This window comes from Melospiza melodia, chromosome 9 (genome assembly GCF_035770615.1).
Source record: "Melospiza melodia melodia isolate bMelMel2 chromosome 9, bMelMel2.pri, whole genome shotgun sequence".
In the NCBI taxonomy this organism is placed as follows: Eukaryota; Metazoa; Chordata; class Aves; order Passeriformes; family Passerellidae; genus Melospiza; species Melospiza melodia.
The window spans coordinates 12,135,434-12,154,639 of NC_086202.1; the positions used below are offsets into that span (position 1 = coordinate 12,135,434).

General features: G+C 45.3%; 1 protein-coding gene across 7 annotated transcripts in view; it reads left to right on the forward strand.

The window, feature by feature from the left end:
* The window catches only part of SH3PXD2A (SH3 and PX domains 2A), a 242,460-nt gene that overhangs the window by 146,434 nt on the left and 76,820 nt on the right, over positions 1-19,206 (forward strand). For 5 of the 7 annotated variants that reach the window (XM_063163261.1, XM_063163262.1, XM_063163263.1 and 2 more), the window contains one exon: positions 2,719-2,747. In XM_063163261.1, coding sequence (XP_063019331.1) covers positions 2,719-2,747 — 29 coding nt within the window. Of the gene's footprint in view, positions 1-2,718; positions 2,748-17,375; positions 17,424-19,206 lie in introns of all 7 variants that reach the window. The other 2 variants (XM_063163269.1, XM_063163270.1) reach the window with 1 other exon arrangement.

The window sequence follows — 19,206 nt, forward strand, 5'->3', positions numbered from 1 at the left end:
AGCAGCAGGAAATATTTTCCCTGCCAGTAATGAGGCTCAGCATCAGCTAAAGGTGGTGCCCCACAGGAAGACTTTAAACAAAATTGCTAGATTCTAATTCAGAAAAGGCTAGAAATATGCTATTTTTGAGATAGGTGTTTGTTCAGTATGGAGAGATCCTGGATGATGAAGAGACCTGCCAGAGCTACTTTTAGTTCCTCCCGCTGCTTTCATTGTTATTCTTGTAGCTGTGGCTGGCAGTGGAGTTAGGATGGCAGTGTCTGTTCTCATACAGAAATGGAAGAAGAATGGAAATATGTGTGTGTATAAAGATGAAAAGATAAAAAGAGCAAGAGCTGAAAAGAAAGTGAGCTTCCCTGCATAGCTACAGATATTACATTGATTGTACCTTTCCATGGATGGGTTTTTCTTCTGTAAGATCACATTTTTTGTCTGATCTAAGGGTTAACAGTGTGCCAGGTGCAGTCTGGGTTGCAGGAGATCAGAGTTTCTACTTGGAAATTGTTACAGTTAAGAGAAACCATTAAATAATTTCCTCTATTGGTTTGGAGACATAAACCAATACTTCAGCCTCACATTAATGCTTCATTGAAAACAGTGAGGCTGAGAAGAATTACCCTTATATATCATCACTTGGGAGAGGGAAGGTACATCAATGAGTCATATGCAGGATAGTAAGGCATTAAAAAAATTAAACATGGAGCCAGGCAGGGTTCCTTTCTGCTGCTATTGCAAAACAGGAACACAGGCCTTCTTCTTTAGCAGAAAAGGGTTGAAGAATATAAACACAAAGAGCACTTTACACAGCCAGAAAGATTATTTGCTATATCTTTGCTTTCTGGTTTTGTTTTTTTTTTTTCTGTCCTTTCTGGGAGGAACAAGTTTTGGATTTCAGAGTTTCACTGTGGAGATGAAGATTTTATTTCAAGCTTCATTTTATATGATACTACTTTACTCTGACTTTATGAGTGAAATGTGGGTGTACAAAAAAGTAACAAGACAGGGAGATACAGGGTACCTGGGTTTTTTTCTGGAACTCCAAAATCAGAACCCAAATAAAGCTGACTTTAAAACATACAGAAAGACTAAATGGAAAGAGGAAAACTGGCCCCATAGGTTGTTTGGCTTTTCTTTATTTTTCACTAAGCCCTGTGAATTGGGTGGTGGTAGTGATGCAAATAACTGTTTTATAATGATATTATTAATTAATTTCTTTTAATTATCAATCAATCAATCATTACCTCATTTCTAATCATGTGAATTGAGTTCTGCATGCCAGGAGAGCTGTATTGACAGTTCTACAAAGCTCCAGACTGGCATGGGAGCCAAGCTGGGGTAGAGAACTACATTTTGGGGATTGTACCATCCCCGGCTTGGTCTGAGGGATCTGTTTCAGGCACCATATAGCAGGAATTGTATTTGCATATGATATCACTTCTGTAGAAGAAGCAACTTATTCATGAGCAGTAGCATCATCACATCAAATACAGCTGCAGATATGGCTGAGAAAACGACCATTTAATTGAAGTAGAATGACACTGGGAAATTTAAAAAGTGCAAAAAATTCCCAATTATTACTCACTGGAAGCAAATCCTAGACATGTCTCCTAGTCATGGGGGGATGTACACAAAATGGGGATGCACACAAAATTCTGGGAGAAACAGAGTTTACAGGTAGACATAACTCTGCCCTCAAGACAGCGTTGGGGGCTCTTCAGCTGAGCCCCCAAACTCTCCTTAAAGAAACAGTTTGGGATAATCCCTCTCTGATCCTCTGGAGGATGGAGCAAGGCGCAAGGGACAAAACCCCACTCCTGACAGCCCAGCCCCCAGAATGTGGAGGCTGCTGCATGCCCCTCCGGTGGATTCCTGCGAGGAGAGCCTGCCACGGGTGGCTGTGCCCGGTGGGCACTGTGCGGGCACAGCGGCGCTGCCCGTGCCGGGCTGGGGCTCACCGGCTCCCGAGGGCACCCCGGGAAGCACAGCCATCAGCCAAGTGTGTCTGCCCTCAGTTTTGCTTATCCCAATCAGTTCTTGCAGCTCCTTCTATAATTTCTTCCCTTCGCATAGCAGCTGTCTGGGGTTTCAGCTGTTGTGCATGAGTGGAGGTGCCAGCACCCTTTAAATCACTATGGAATAGTAAGGGTGCGTGTTCTACGCTGGGAGAAAGAAGAAAAGACAAAGTTTGGGGTTTGTTTAGGTTTGTTTGGGGTTTTTTTCCCCTCTTGTGCTTTCCAAGTGCTTGTCAGAGCTAACTAGGAGAGCACCGGAGGTTATTCACAAATTAATTAGCCCGGGACTGCCAGCCGCGCCAGCTCAGCCCGCAGCCGCCGCATCCCTGCAGCAAACAGCTCCCACCCCCGCTCCTCTCCGGGGGCACGCGAAGGGTTAATCCAGTAGCTGTGCATTTAACGGCGCAATTTAAAGGGGAAAGAATGACACCCCTCTCCCCTGCCTCGCCGGCGGTGGATGGTTCGCTCTGCCCGGCTGATCACATGCTCCGAGCCCCCGGAGCTGCCGCAGCCCCGCCGGTGCTGCCCGGGGGCCGGTGCTGCCCGTGCCCCTCGCCTTGCCCGGTGCCCTCACCTCCGCTCCCAGGGAGGGAGAGAGGGCGCAGCACCAGCCCTGGAGCGTATGGGTGGAAATCTGGGAGGCACCCGTTCTCCCAGCACCGTTCCCAGCTCTAACCATGTCTATTTGTTGTTGTCTTTTTTTCAGGGACTATGGATCTTCAAAGAGGAAATCAGGTAAGACACCAGGCTTTTTTTATGTGCTGCATGATTCTAGAGGTGTCCTTAGCCCCCTGCTTTTCCCCTTCTGTTTATCTCGTGTGGTATGAAATTGTGTAGCAGTTTAACTTTTTATTGCTGAATCCTGCTGGAGATAAGCATCAGTTTCTTTCCTTTGCACTGTATAGAAGAACTATATCTGTATGCTATATAGCTATATGTATACCATAAACCGTATACATCATTGCAGTTAAAATGACTGCTTTTCTCTAACTGTATTTATACAGCTCCATCTCCGATGTGAGATGATCATTGCATTACTTTTCTTTATTTTTCATTGCAAATGGTCAAAGTGCAGAGTCAGAGTTGGGGTTCTTTTCTGGAGGGGAAGGATATCTTTTTCTCTGCCGATTTGAATCGTTTGTCATGCCTTTCCAAAATGCTCTGGTGAGGCTTCTGATGCAAAATGTTCTCAGTGCTTGTGTCTGGGCTTGGGCTGCCTCAGAGGCTGTAGCTCAGTGTTTTACTCTTAAAATCCTGGATTGAAATGTCCTATAAAACTCTGATTTGAGACTATATAAATCCAATTTTACCCCTCCCCATGTAGGTCTTAGTGATTCTTACAGATGTGTTTTCAATAGGGATGTGCAATTATGGGCCTCTGGGTTTGGCTGGTCTGAGCTGGATGTGTCAGGGCTTTCTATTTTTTAATTTTTTTTTTCCCCTAAGCAGCATTGAGCACCTGCAACTCTCATTGACTTTGTTTGGAACCTTGGATGCTTCAAATTGCATTCAGGGCATCCAAAGAGAAGCCTTTCAAACCAGTACTGACTCCTGGAAAACTCTGGCCTGTGTGCAGGGAGAGGAGGATTTTTTTTTCTTCCTGCTTTTTAAGATGATAAAGAAACACTGCAGTGGCTTAGTCTCTGGAAGGGAAGGGAAAATAAATGTAATATACTGGACTGCAATGAATATCACTGTCTAGATTGATTTGTTGGATAATTATGAGGGCTTTTAAGCTGCCATCCTATAATAAGCTAAGTGATGCACTAAAGAGAAGCTGTTGCTCAACCCTGGTGGCCTGGGTATCAACTGGCAGCTGCCTTTGCAGGCCAATACTTTTGGTACCTTTCCTTGAATTTCCCTGAGGTGGGGTGTGGTAGTGAAGGGGCAAGCATGGTACAAGGTGCTGGTCCCACAAATAAATTAGGGCATGCTTGGTCTTCCTAATCTGCAAAGCTTCTGTCTGGGTTGCACTTCTAGGACTTGTAAAATGTAATATTAAGGAAAGTGTGTGTTCACAATAGCCTGTGAATTAATTTGGCAACAGTGCCTTCTCTAGAGGGGCTGACCATAAATAAAAAAGTCCAAGTGACTTGGTAGAGGGCAGAGCTGAGTGTGGGAGTTCCTGGCTCAGTGCCACATCCTGACCACTGGGGGCTTTTGGGCCATGTAAAAATCTTTGAAAAATGATGCTGAAGTCTCTGGGGCAACCTGATTTAGCACTGACCTGGAACAGCATTAGGAGGCACATAGAGCTTTGGGCTCAGTGCACCAGTTTACATGAAAGAGTATTGCAATTCATGTGCCAGAGATGTGAGGAACTGCTTTGGGAGTGGAAGGAAACTGCTTCCTCTCCATTCCTGTGGCTCTGGGGCAAGTTGGAGCTGATCTGCCATGACATCATGAGAAAAGCAGTAGAGTCAGTGTAGCTGAGATGCCATTTGTGGGTGCTCTGGCCCTGCTGGAATCTTTGGTCCCCTGCCTGAGCACCCCAAGTGACATGGTCATTCATCCCTGCCAGGGGCACCCAGGCTGGGCTCCCTCCTTTGGCTGCTTGTGCTGCCAGATCTCCTTCTGCACTTCTTTCCTTTTGGTGCTGGGCTGTTTGTGCAGCCAGGGCTTGGACACACTGGAGCTGAGGGACACCCTTTCTGCACTCGCCCTGTACAAAGAGCAATGTGAAGCAGTGCTACGAACAAATGGAGCTGCATAAAAGGGACTCTGTTCTCAGCCATCTCCTTGCTTGATTTTGGAATGGCAGAGGAATGCTTCCTTCTGTTTGGAGCTGGATGAGGAATGCTTCCTTCTGTTTGGAGCTGGATGTTGTGGGAGCATGCACGCAACGAGCAAAGGAACATGCCAAGGGCATTGCCAGTCCCAGCCTCTAACAAAGATCAGCTTTATGACGCTTGAAAAAGGGATGGGGTAAATAAGCACAGATTTTCATGATTGCTGTGATGGTCTTTCAAGATAACAAACAGCTTTGAAATGCAATTTCTTCTGTAGGTGCATGGAACTACTGCATCTTTAAACAAGAGACAAATAGGCATTTTTAAATGCAAGCACCTCCCAACAAATGAGACCTTATGAACATCCTGTGTCTTGACCAAAGCTGTGCTGGGAGGAGGCTGCTGGGTGTGAGCACAGCTGTCCCACACTGTCCAGCAGGAATCCCACAGCTGCTGTGTCTCAGGCATGTGCAGGCATGACACGAGCGTGGCCAATTGCAGAAACATCCAGAGAATGCCTCAGACAGCCAACATCACCTCTACCCTGACCTCTGCCTTGCCAGAGTGAGTGTCTAGCTAGTCCTCTGCTCTCACCCCTTAGAGCAGGGAGAAACTGGATAAGTTCAGAGTTTAACAGGAGTTATGGAAACATTTACCGCTGCAGTTGATGCTGGTTGTAAACATTTGAGACCTTCTGAACCAAATGCAATAGCGTGGCATGTCCTTAGCTAAACAAAGGGGAGTCTTGTGCTGATCTGGGGCATCTCTGCATGCCAGCCCTGAGCCAGGCTTCCTCTTGTGCAAAGGGCTGTGTAAACACACAGCCCTTTGCTTGGATGTGATCTAATTATAAATGCTTTAACCTGCAGCCAGCTCAGAGACCTGGGGCTCTGTGAAGGCACAGACATTTGCTGTGGCCTGAAATGCCACATGTGCTGGTGCCTTGGACTTGGGGGGCTTTATTTGACACGCTGCAGAGCTGCTCAGAAAGCTGCCTTCATGTTTCCAGGCAATTGAATTGTTTCTCTGTGACCATCTGTCAGTGCTGGAGAGCCCTCAGTACAACTGTGAGAGGTTACATGAGCATATTCTGTACACTTGCAACAAATGGGCTCTTCTTGGTCCACTCAAGGACCCTCTGCAGCAAAATGTGAAGGAATTACTTTTCAAACTCCAATTTGTCAATTGCATTAGCCAAGTGAACAGCTACTCATTTGTCATCAAAACAGGCATTACTTCTATGCTGGCATCCATTGTGTGGTTTTTCTGTCCTCAAATCAAAATAAGGGTAGAATTGCTGCAAATCTAGGAATGGATATTTGTATGGTACATTACAAGCAACAGATTAGGTTAATCCATTCTGCAAACCCTACCAGCTACCATCTGTGCATGGTGAACTAATTAACCCTTGAGATATCTGCTAATCCTGATGTGGCTTATAAAACCAGTTGGAGTATGTTTCTCCCCAAAGATATCATTGTGTCACCCATCTCACAAACCCCCTTGCTGGCTAGAGAAAGCTGCAGACTCCTGGGGTAATATCTTGCCCTCTCCCCTTGCTGAGAATCTTTCCTGGCTGGTTTCATGCCAAAGCAATCAGATCCCAGTCAGGAAGCTGAAGCATCTGGGACCTGCTGTTTGGTGGCAACAGGGAGCTGGTGTGGGCTCCACAACTTTTCTACACTGAATCTCAGTGCTTCTCAACTACTGAGAGGACTCTCTTTGCTAACCTTGAGGTCAGATCCAGCACAAGAGGTGCTTTCTGATCAAAGTGATCTCTGTCACCTGCCCTGTAGGTGACCAAGCGCTTGTGGTCACAGCTCTCCGTGTGCCTGGGCAGGAGCACTGCTGGCCACCCCCTTCTGGAACCATAACCAAACTGCCCCTGCTCTGACTGCCCACCTGGCTGCTGGGGGCACAGCCTTTGCTTGGTGGCTTCCTCTGGCACCTTGGTGCTATGCTGTAGGGTGCTCCTCCAAGTGAAGGGGAATAAGCTTTAATAAAATGGACGTTATGGCTCCATCAGTCCTGCAGTGTTTCCTTTCCCTCACTGTTCAGATCTTGTCTGCATGGAGCTGGCTGTGCTTTGGCTGAGTCTGGCAGCTGAAGCCTATTTTAAGTAGTAATTTGGCACTTAGAATATTAAGTTAATGATTTGGTTCAAGCCAGTGTTGCCTCAGGATGCTGATGAGGCTTCCTTGAATGAGCAAACCATCTTTCAGCTAGGTTTCCCTGTCTAGTTTTTGGACTAGCAAGATTATGGCTACACACAGCCAACAATCACTGTTTTCTTTCCCTCCTGTAATCTAAAACTAGCAAGGATATATCTGCTGGCAAGTAAAGAAAAACTTCAGAGTCCATTGGAAGATACTTCACAAACTTTTTATAGAAACATCTGTAATGCTGTCTTTCCCTCAGTGGGGAAATTACTAAGCAGAGTTGAGAGAGTTTCAGCAATGACAGAAGTGGGGCCTCAAGTGAGAAACAAGCAGATTGTTGTGAAAACACAAGGGCCCTGGTGGCTGATCACTTTGTGGGATGCTGCCTAGGAATTATGGGTGGAGCGGATGGCCCAAGTTGCTTCCTCAGCCTAATTCTTCATTACTAGAGAAACTTTCCTTCTTGCCCTCGTGCACCAAGGATGTGCACTCTGGCAGCTTCAGGGAGTGCCTTAATTGCTGCTTCTTTGCATTATTTGGGATAGGTTTTTTTCTGTTTCCTTTATAATTACCAAGGGAAATGGCTCAACTTGTGGCTTTTTCTGTCCTTACAGCTGAGCTGTGCTCTTCACTTCAGAGCTTAACCTTTCTAACCCTGCATGTGTTTAGCCTGCACTTAGAGTTCCATGGCGTGTCTTGCTTGCTGTCTTTTTTTTTTAACTTTTTATAAATGAGCTTTATTTTCTTGACTTAATCTGAGCTGCCTCCTTTAAGACAATGCGGAGAAAATGAATAGTGTGTGCCACCCTTTCTGTGCTTAATCATTCGATGGGGTGACAAGTGTGTGAGCTCCCAGCTGGACCAGCAGGGCTGTGTGGCTGGAGCTGTGACTGTGTTCCAGGTCTGAGGTGGTGACCCTGGGAACAAAGCTTGGTTGATGGAATTGAGTGTGGAGGTCTCTGCCAGCTTCACAGGCCTGTGGCAAGCACTTAGCTACACATGGGTACAGGGTGAGCAGGGAAGGTACAGCCTCCAGCCCTGGCAGGTGTTTGGTAATATTGTGGGAAATGATTGCAGTAGAGGGAGAAGGAAGGACTGCTCCTGGAGGCATATAGTGTTGCCTTTCCTTTGCCTTAAGGTTGCTGCAGTATTGATGGGATGTCTTCTGGAGTTGTGTTTAGTATTAGAACTGGGGGATGCCTCAACTAATCCAGCTGACTGTGAAATCTGTCTCAGTTTTACCTTCTCAGCCAGAAGAACTCTTAAGCCTTTTAACTGGGTTCTCAAAGAAGCCAAATCTAAGTGTGTTACTAAAGAGGCTGAAAAATCCAATTAACTGCCATGGTCAATCCCAGCATGAGGCAATGCCTCTTCTCTCAGAGTGGCGACTGCAGCAGATGCTGGGGGCTACCTGCCCCAAGCAGGGACTTGGTCATTGCTCAGTGAATCTGAGCCCAGGTGGTAGCAACAAAGTTCAAATGTGGTTTTTAACTCAAATATTACTTTGAGTCATTCTGCTCTCATGGTGTTTGTCTCTGAAGTCTGTCTCCCTATAGTTCCTCTGAAAGCTTTAGCTTGGAAGGTTGTTTTGTTTTTTGTTTAAGGTGGTGAATAGGGATGCAAATCTGTCCAAGCCCATGGCAACATCCCAGGAACATCTTAAATAATGTAACTTGGTGTCTTAATCCTTGTAAGAAATCTGAGGTATGACATGATCCCTGCAGACTGAGGCATGTGCTCATGTTTGTGTCCTGATGAATCACACGTGTGCCCTGTGCTCCTTGCATTGTTTCCTACAATTAGGGCAGAAGCAGGGATGGTGGACTGGCTCCTTGGTGCCACTTGGCCTGTTGATGAGGATAACTGGATGAGATGGTTTGCCAGTCAGTATTTTATAACTTCACAAGCATGTACTGACAAGATTGCTCTCGATCAGAAATTGTGATCTGTTCCCTCATCATACGATTAACCTTCTTGGCTGTGTGTACTAATTACTGCATGGAATTTAAAAACAGCAGATTCTGGCAGAACATTTTGGTTCTAACATAGCTGCTTCTCTTTTTTTTTTTTTTTTTTTTTTTTTTTTCCTGTTCCTCTTCAGGAAGATAAAGGAGTTAGTAACAAAAGAAGGATAGAGTAGGCAAAAGCATAGCAGTTAATGACCAAACAAACCTTTTCATTTAATTACTGGGCATATACATCTTGGGCCTGGTTCTGGAAGAAGTTAGTAGTTAATGATCTCAGTGTGCATCTTGAATTCAGTCATCAATGACAGAGCTTCCTCTTCTCATGACTGACAATTATTTTTTCTCATGTAGTGAATTTGCTAAACTTCTGATCAGTCTATTGGCTTTTGCTTGATGCAGTTATTCCCCAAAGACCTAATTTTCTTCCCCGATTTTTTTTTTTAACGAGACCGTAAGTCTTTTTTTTAAAACAAGTTTTTCAAATAACTAGAGGAGCATCCATTCTGTGGGTTTGGGTTGTTTTTTTTTCCAAGGCAAAACTACTGCTGTTGTGCTCAGGTGCACTAGCAGAGAGCAGAATTTGAGGAAGAGCTGCTGCTAAGTCAGGCAGATTTCATGTCCTTGCAGCATCTGTGCGTGTGTGACCCAATTCTGCATCTTCAGTCAAGATGTGAATCTGTCCACTCCAATCCCACGCTCCAAAGCCAGTCTATAGTGTTCTGGCAGAAGGAAGCTGATCTCACACTTCTCCTTGTACACCATATTTTTAAAGTCACTGCTTAAACTGAAGTGCTTTGGACTTCTGCCTGAGGCTGCTGACGAGAAGAGCAGATAGGAGACTTTATTCTGCACTGCTTCAGTTTTCTGCTGACAGGACGTGTGGCCCATTAGATGTATAGGATCACTGTCATCTTCTGGGTGGCCCATATGCTGGGGTGGAAGGAAGATGGGATAAGAGAGAAAGAGATGTTTGTATGTTGTGTGGGTTTTTTGTCTTGCTCCTTGGCTTTTAAACTGAAGTGTGGGGACAGGGTGCAGGATTAGGGAAAAGAATGTGTTTGTGTTCTTTGCCGTTCCCAGTTCAGCATCGGTGCTGCAGAGAGCCCTGTGTACAGGAGGGAGGGCAGGGAGACTGGGTGCAGGCAGGGCTGGAAGAATGAGGTGTGGCTTAAGCACAGCTGTGGTAGAACAGTTTGAACCCTGCAAATGCCTCAGAGTGTCTTCAGCCGAGCTCAGAGAAAGCACTTGGTACCTTAGGGCATATAATGGCATTTCTCTTGGTTTTAAGAAATTCTCTGTTCTCCATCTGCTCCTGTTCTTCCTCCCTCTTCTGTCTGTCAGTAGCAGATGGTATTAACACTGCCTGTGTGGGTTTTTCCTCTCTTGCACAGAGAGTGCTGGTATTTTGATTTTGGCACACTGGGTAAGGCAGGTGAGAAGTGCATTTGGGAGCTGGAGCAGAGGGTGATGATCCTCAGCCACTGCAGGAATCTGTATGGGGCACAGATGAGTCTGGCTGGCTGAGAGGAGCAGATAAAATCTTCCCTGGGCATTTTGCGTAACTTAGTCTCATGCTGGTGAGCACTCTGTCCCCAGATTCTGGAAATCTGGATGTAGAATGTGTGTCCTCAGCAGCTGAGAGCACTCACCCCTAAAATAGCACTCCCTAAATGCATCTAGCTTTGTGCATGGCTTCACACCTGGCCCATTGAGCTGGCCTGTGTCCAGGCTGCGTGACAGCACAAATCCTCTCTCCAGTTCACTCTGGATGGAGTGGTTCACTCAACCAGAAATGGCTGGAAGCTTTACCTCCAGAGGTGTCCAGCAGGGGTTACAATATATGCACTGATTATGGCCAGCTCTGCCTGGACACTCCAATGCTGCTGAGTGTTCTGTGCTTGGCAGCATGGCTCCTTCACAGTTGGCACTTGACTCTTGCTCCATTTTTTGAGCCACACATGAATCCCAGCATGTGTACATACCTGTGAGTTTCCAAGTGCAACGTCTGGGGCTTTTCTGCCCTCCTCCTTGGCAGGGCTGGAGGCTGGTTTTTCCCTCAGAGGGGTGATGCTCTCAGTTTGTACAGCTGTAGATGTGGATTAGCATTCAGATATTCTAGGCACTTCCCAGCAAAACTTGGAACTGGTACAAAACTGTATGTGCAGGGGCTGTACCACAGGGATCATGTGGGAAACAATCCCCACTTGCCATGTGGAAAGAGTTAATGTGAGCAATGGCTGCCAGAACAAAAACTAAACAGTCCTGGATACTTCTGGGTCTGCGAACGGGATTAAAATGGGTTTTTGCAGAAGTAAACAGAGTGGAAAATTGGGACTAAGTTTTCTTTGTGTTTGTACTTTTAGAAAGGATGAAGGACTGGATGAGGCTGTGAAAACGCAGCTGTGAGCGTGTCACTGTGCAGTTTGTCAAGCACACGATCCTCTGGCCCCACTCCTCTGTTCCAGCTCAGGAAAGGGCTCCCTGGTTGTGGATTTCTCCCCTGCAGGAGTGAGTTATCCAGATGATGAATTGCTGAGGCACGCTGGAGTCACGTGAAAGCCAGATGTGAGCATTTTCCAGGCAGTGTGTGTGGGTCTGGCCTGCGCCAGCCTACGTGGCAAGTGGACGTGGTCTGAGGTTGGTCTGCGGCGTGGTGGTGCCCGACAGCTCCCGGTGGGATCATTTCTGCCAGGGAGGGAGGGAGCTGCTGGCTATGCCCATCACTGCAGCCCAGCACCTCTGCCCCCACCCCCCACACTGACAGGCCCTCCCTGGCTGCTCGTGATGAAGCTGAACTTGGTGAATAAGACTAAAATTAAAGGCCTTATTTAATGCCTACTGCCAATCCTCTTACTCAGATACTTTAGCTGGATTTGCATGTTTGATAATCCGCTAGTCAAATATTTTTTCAAGATACAGCCCTCTTGAACAGATGGCATGGGGAGTGGAGGTGATGTTCAAATGTATAGAAGAGGAGATATCTCAGCAGGGATGAGAGTTTACTTTAAAAGGCAGTCTCCTATTAGGGAGAAAAATAATATAAGTGTATTCCTTCAACAACTATCTTAAAATACTTGCTTTAAATATGATGCATCAACATCCCACAGACATAATAGCAAGGAAAGCTTATTTAAGCTACCCTAGTGTGGGACAGCTGCTTGCCCAGCAATTACAGTAACAAATGAATCTGTCATTGTGGTGGTACCTAAGAAGTTTAATGTCTGACCAGGCTCACACTGAGCCAGGCACCGGGCACAAATGTTGGTTTTGTTTAGGTCTCTCTGGAGCCTGAGGGGAGAAGCTTCAATGGCACAGTTCAACAGGGTGCCCTGAGCAGGACTGAGTGAGATAGATCAAAACACTTGCAACCTTTCTGTGCCATCCTCCCATTTCTCTGACTATCTGTTGTTCTCTGCCTAACTGAATGAATTAATTGTGTGAGCCAAGAACGCATGACAATGGTTCCAGTTTGGAGGAAGGCTCATCTGCCTTTTTACTCTTTCCAGCTGTGTTGTAAAACTGCACACAGACTCTGTAGCAGAGGAATTCTCTGGTAAAAGTACTTCTACTTCTGAGGGGAGCTTAGCAAACCAAGTATTTCTGTCTTCCTCCTCTAGTCTAGCACTGTTGCATTTCAGTGCCTTCCCATTTAACTGAAGTGTCAAGCCCCAGCTGAAGGGGAATGGATTAGAGGAGAGAAACCTGGAGACAGGCTGACAGAGGATGGTCAGTGGATCTGGGGGATGGAGATTTTGGAGAGGGCCACAGGGATTGAGCATAGTGCACTGTCTGCAGATGGAAGGAGAAACAAGCCCCACAGTTTTGGGGTTCGTCACTGAGACTGAGCTTTCTGCTCTTGACTGGGCAGCCTCACCTTGTCAGGAGGAGGAGGAGGTTGTTCCTTTGCTTGTCTGAAGAATGCAGAAAGAAGCAAGAAGGGGGGGAAAGTGGAGGCAAAACCTCAGCAAGAAGCCCTGGACTGAGTAGACTGAGCCTGGCTTTTGGGTTCTTTACCTGCTTGGGGCAGTAAGCTGTCCCACCAGAGCCCCCAGGACAACAACATGGTGCTTCATGTATACAGGCTTGTCTTCCAAAATGTAAACTGAAATACAGGCTCAACTTCTGTTTTCTGTTCTGCCATATGTGATGAACATTGCAGCCAACAAGGCTCTAGGCCAATTCTAAGAAGTGGACACATTTAAGTGGAATCATGTGGTCAGCCCACTTTTTGCTGACTTGTCAGATACCACTGCTGGCATGAGAACACACCCATTCCTCAGAAGAAGCATTTATTTCCCCCAGCTCCAGTCCAAGGAATCACTGATTGCATTGCTTGTTTTCTTTTCACCCCTCCAATTAAGACAGGAAGGATAAAAGTCTACAAAATGAGTCTGCAAAACACTCAACTGCACTCGTGGAACAGAGCACTGTTGGAAATGGACCAGATGTCAGTATCTCTTCAGTATGGCCACTTGTTCTTATAATCCCTTTCTCAGTAATTTAAGTTGCACTGGAACAGCTGGGAGATTTTGGTATTCCCAGTTGATGTTAAAGGCTTCATGAGAAAAAAATAGTTTTAGTAGTTAAATGGCCCTGGGACTGTTATCTTCTATGGAAGGCCACTTCCAAAGAACAGGCCATACCTGTGTAATTAAACTCTTTGCCCTCCAAAGCAAGGTAGCCACATCCAGATCACTGGTAGGGGCCTGTCTTTGGCCTGTGCTAATTTCTCAGCTATGCACAGAAATCATTTGGGGCAAGGGTTATGTTGCCAGAACTACAACCACCCTGAAACTCATGGCCAGTATGATCCAATTGCCCACAGTTACTGCAGGACTGTCGTTGGGAAATATGTAGCTTAACAAGCTAGACAGATTTTTGTCTTAAAAAAAGCTTGTTATAATGGTCTCTGATAGCCCAGCAACTGTGATTCTGCAAGAGAGTGTCCTCCTGGTGCTGGCAGCAGTGTCAAATCATGGATGCTGGGCTCAAAACTGAACTGAACATTTCAGACAGGGTTACTAACAAAAGGAACCTGTACCAGCAGCTGCTGCTGAAATGCCCATGGAGGAGGAGTTCCTCTGCACCTGCTGGGGCAGGAGCCCACCTGGATGTGTAGAACTGATGTGTACCATGAATGTGGTATCTGGATTTTGGCAGATTGAGCTCATGCATTTAATTCTAGACTGACTCCAGCTATTGTAGGTTTTTGTGGAAGCTTGCTCTGCTCTAACTGTACAGAAGACAAATAGTCTGCTGCTAAAATGAGATGAGTGGAGCTGTATCACAAGCATAAAGCATTAGTCCCCAGCAGTCTGGCGCCTGCTCTCTTGCCAGAGGTGGGAGGAGCAGCAAACAAACCAGTCTCACTGGCAGCACAAAAGCTTCTGCTGAAATCTAGAATAATATGTTTCATGTTCACCATAGCAACCAGCTTAATTTTGTCTTCAAAGCTTTTTGCCCTTCGACTCCTTCCTTTTCTTTCCCACCTGAGGACCCCCCTTGACCCGTGGGAGGGTTGCCCAACTCCATCGTGGCAGCTTGAAAGTGATGGGATGGGGCTCAGCAGCCACTTCCAGTGACGTGCCTGCTGTGCTGCTATTTCTGTGCAGTGTGGCTCTGAAGGAAAGCCTCCTCTGTGCTCTTCACAACTGCCTCGGCCTTGTGACTTAGCTGTAATTTATGGATTCATGTTCCTTTTGAGCTTTTAAAAATAATTCCGGTAGGAGGAGTTTGTTCTGGCTCCAACTGAAGTCGGCAGCAGGGGCTGTGGGGACTGGTGTTAAGAGCAGAATTGGGATGCCATTGCCCTAGGAGTGGCCTGCTTTGAGCAGGCAACTTTAATTCTCCTTCCAGATACTGAAATTTCCCCCTCTACACTTCCAAGTGATCAGAGACCAGCCAGTGCTCAGCCGTGTGGCACTGGGGGAGAGGAGTGGCAGGAAGTGAAGGTTTGTTCGTTTACTGTTACCAATCCCATTGGAAACCAGGTCCAAGCCTCATGCAGAATTCCAGTAAAACCCAGTCCTAAAGGGGAAACCTGGGGCTGTTCAAAGCTTGTGTTTTGTTGGCTCAGGCACAGCATGTTTCTGAGGCCTCTGACCTCCTCCCCGTACGCTGGCTCCCGCCGCGGCTCTTCGTTTGAGCTCTCTGTGAAGTGGAATCTATCACTAATGTCTGATATTTTTATTATTTGTAGGGGGGACTCTTAAAAGCTGGTAGCAATTAGAGCTTAAACGTCTTGGAATAAAAAAAAAAAAAATCCCCAAGAAGGAAGTTTAATGCTAAGCAGATGTGCAGGAGCAGCTGAAATATGCTGGCTGTCTTCTGCTTCAGAAGCAACCTCATCCACTTCTAGCTGCTGTCAGGCTGGGGCTCAGCTCAGCTCAGAAGTGCTGCTGCTTTTCTGCTGCTTCCTGGGCTGGGAAGCCCGCACTGGTGACCTGTGGGATTGTTTACCAGCTAATACATATATTGCCCTTCTTTTCTGGCTTAAGCCAAGAGCTCTGACAAGGAGAAAAAATACTTTGTTTAAAAAGAAGTTTTTTTGAGAAATTGATAATTGCTAACAGAATTGCTTTATTTATGGTGAGCTCTCACATGGGTGTCTGTCGATATGGCTACTGTTGATCTAGGTTTAAACTCTCTCTTCTTGGGTAGACAGATCCAGAGTAGCCCTAAACTTGTGTTAAGTGCAGTGTATTTCCTCTGACTTTGGGTGTTTCCGTCTTTTGCCGCAGCTTGGGTGGGGGCAAACTTTGAAACTTCCTCGGTTACTCCTGCAATACATCATCTGCTTGATTTATCATTGTCATATTCAGGTTCTTCTGTCTGGAAAAAGATCTGACAGCTGACTGAAGTTCATACTCGTGCTCTGAAGGCAGTGGAAGTCTATTCAAAAGCTAATAGACAAGTTGCTGACAACAACTCCTTCACACCCCTTCCCGTGCGTGCCCTGAGCCCGTAACAGAAACATGCTGTATATTCCCTCCATGAGCTACAGCACAAGTTACTCTGCCAGATTATTTCCTGTTGCACTCCACCAGTGCAAAGCCTTTTTCATTTTTTCTTAAATGGCAGTCCAAAGTAAATTATTGTTATTTACCACTGTGTATTTTGCAGTGTATTGTGACAGTGCAGCACATGGGTTTGGGAGTCAGATGGTTGAAAGAGTTCAGGATTTTCTCCAAGCTGCCACTATAGAGAGTTTGCTGCAAAGTAGTCAAAGTACTGAATCCATTTGGATTGCAGTGCAACTACACAACGAAAATTGTATCCCTAATTTAAGGAAAGGATTTCAAAACCTCAGCATTCCCTCAGTGCTGAGAAAACAGCAATGTGTTTCTTGGACCTCTGGTTTCCATCGGGAAAGTTTGAAAGCTGTTTCTTAACGTTTGTATCATGCTAGCAATTCCTCAGTTACATATGTACTGTGAATCTGTTACATTACTATCTGCTCATCTTTTTACTGTCTTGGAGATACTCTGCAATTCAAAATACAGTGACAAATAGACAAGGCCACCAGCATAGCCTGCTTTTCTCTCCAGTTGGTTGATGGGTGCATCTTCTCTGTTGTTAAACTGCTGGGTCCAGAACAGGGTTCCCCATTGCAAATAAATTTTTCAAATTGCATCTTGGAGTTGTCAGAATTTTAAACATTTCTTTCTAGATGTCTCTTGTCCCAGGTAAAGAGAGAGTAACAGCTGCCCTTCTGCTGCTTCATCCCAGAAAGGGAATGTTTGTTATTTAGAAATGGGGGGAAATCTGTTGACTTTCCAAACATATTTCTAGTGTATTTAAGAAAAAAATTAACACTTAACATTTGAAGATTATTCCTAAATTCCCAAGCCAAGTATTTCCACCTCATTTCATGGAGGGGGAGGGAAACATTTTGACCTTGTTGGCAGCAACTCCTATCAGCTTTTTCCTTAACCTGATCTCTGTCTCATTCATTATTTTAAAAATTGATTTTCTAGTTATACTCTGAATATACCTTTATTTGAGCTTTGTACTCTTTTCTATATTTGTCTATTGTTATTTTCCTTAATGCAATTTCAGAGTAACAAAATGCTTGTAGAAACTTATATGTGTTTGCTAAGCTCAATTTCAGTTGTCTATGTGTCTTTTGGGTATGATTAACAGCTGCAAAGATAAATAGTTTTGCAGGTCTGAGGCTTAATAAGTCAAACTGTCTCTTGGTATGAGTCTTTTGAGCTACTGGGAATAAGCTCAGGGCATATCTTTTTCTTAGAGCTCAAAATTGGATCACCTACAGATCAATTTCAGAAGTTCTGCAAATCCACTAAAACATAAAAATTAACTGGGTGTTTCTTATGACTTGACCTTCCTCTGAGTCCCCATCATGCCAACACTACTCTTAAGAAAAACTGTCTCTTTCAAAGCTGTCTTTACTAACTCTCAGACTTTCTGATATGACTGGTTTTGACTGTTTTCTTGTGTCTCTAATTACTTTCTTTTTTCATGGCTGCCCTATGATTGGATTTCAAGTCTGGATGTCCAGTTTGTCTGAGACTCCAAAAAAGAGTGTCACTCCAGGTAAATTCTTGTGTCTTGGTGTTCTGCATGCTGTTAAAACCAGAATTCTCTAGTTCAAGCTGTGTGTGGTTTTGAAGTTGTGTCGAATGTGAATCTCTGACAGTGAATACCCAGGACCTGTTGTCTGCTTGTGTTTTGGTTTTCCATGATGCATGATTTCTGATAAGGAAGAACTTTGCTTTTCTGATGACTGCCTCACCTTGATGCTGCTGCTAGCAGGGGTTAGTAGTTTGCAGGGTTTTATTTCCCTTGCCCAACTCAAAGCCTCATTCCAAGGCAGCTTCCCCTTTTGTGGTGGGTTGAGTCTGGCTACAGCTGAGTACCTGCACAGCTGTGCTCTCACTGTTCTACATGGGAGAAACTTTATGGGTCAGGATAAGGCAGAGAAACATGACTGTGTGCTCCTTATCCTTCTGAAATGCTCTTTGCATTTCCCCAGTAAATAGAAGTGGTTTCACATGGAAAAGCTGAAACTCTGATAAAGATGCAAAATTTTCAAGGGAGCATCATCCTCCTTGTTGCAGTGGGTCAGGAAGGAGGAGGCAGCAGGGGAGCAGCTTTAGGTGAGGTGTCAGGGGCTTGGGAGCAATAGTCCCACACAAGGCAAAAACTCAGCTTTATAGTATAAGGAATCAAGACTTCTGCTGTGTAACCAGTGGATTTCTTCTGCAAACATTTGTCACTTGACATGGAATATCACAGAAGAATTCTCTTCTGCTTCAGACTTAGAAGAAGAGATCACAAGTGATAGATCCTGTGTCTGTACAGGATGCTGGGCTGGTCACTCAAGCTGTTAAGGCTACATATAGGTCCTGGGGCAAGGAAAGATGGAAACACTCCTGCTGATTTTCATACCAGATTTGGTAAATATTCAAGTTCATGCCCTGTTGAAAGTATGTGAACAAAATCCCACCATCCTTGATGGATGAGTGCTTGCTTGTCTGAAGTTTTTTGTGAGCAAGACTGCTGTGATTGCAGAAACACTGTTCTTGACAGAAGTTGAATATTTCTTGGGGGCTCTGCCTCATATTTACAGACTAGGTCTAATTTGAGGGTGGTAACTGGATATAAAAGTGCAGAAATATCTGAAATATTCAGTCACAGGAGCCTGCTGCTTCGTAGGTCATGGGGGAGTTGAGAGAGAAAAACAGAATGAGACTGAGCAGAAGAGAAACATGTTAAGGAGGAGACAGAAGAGGTAGTGTCCCTGAGGAAAAATGACAAGAACCCCTCAGATTACCTGGCTGGAGGGGTGAGGTTGGATTTCTTTGACTCAATAGGTCTGTTGGGACTGCTTCATGTTGTGATATATAAAATGGCAAACTGAATGCCAAGGTTTTTGGCCTTCTCAAAGGGCAAGGAAGCAAAGTTTCTAATAGATAAAATTTTTTTCCTTCTGCTTACTGCTTTTAGCTAAATGCATGTTGCTAGAATGGCAAAAAAAAAGGTGCATGATGAGTGTGCAAATATAAGTGATTAATTGCATTGCATGGTGTCTGAGAAGGTGAATGTTGATACATAGTGCTGCTCCAAAGTCTTGTGTACATTTGGCAAGTTCTTAGCTCCCCATGCTGTTCTAGGTCATGTGGCCTTTTAGTTTCTCGTCCAAATGAATCCCCAGTTTCCAAAATAGCTGTTCCTCAGTCCAGATCTGCCACAGGCTGTATCCTGACATGTCAAGCAGGTAGATCAGACTTGAATTTGGATGTGATCTTTACCTATGTAGTACATTTTTGTGTCCTAGCTGGGCTGTGGCTTGGAGGTGAGAACAGAAGCCAGCTTC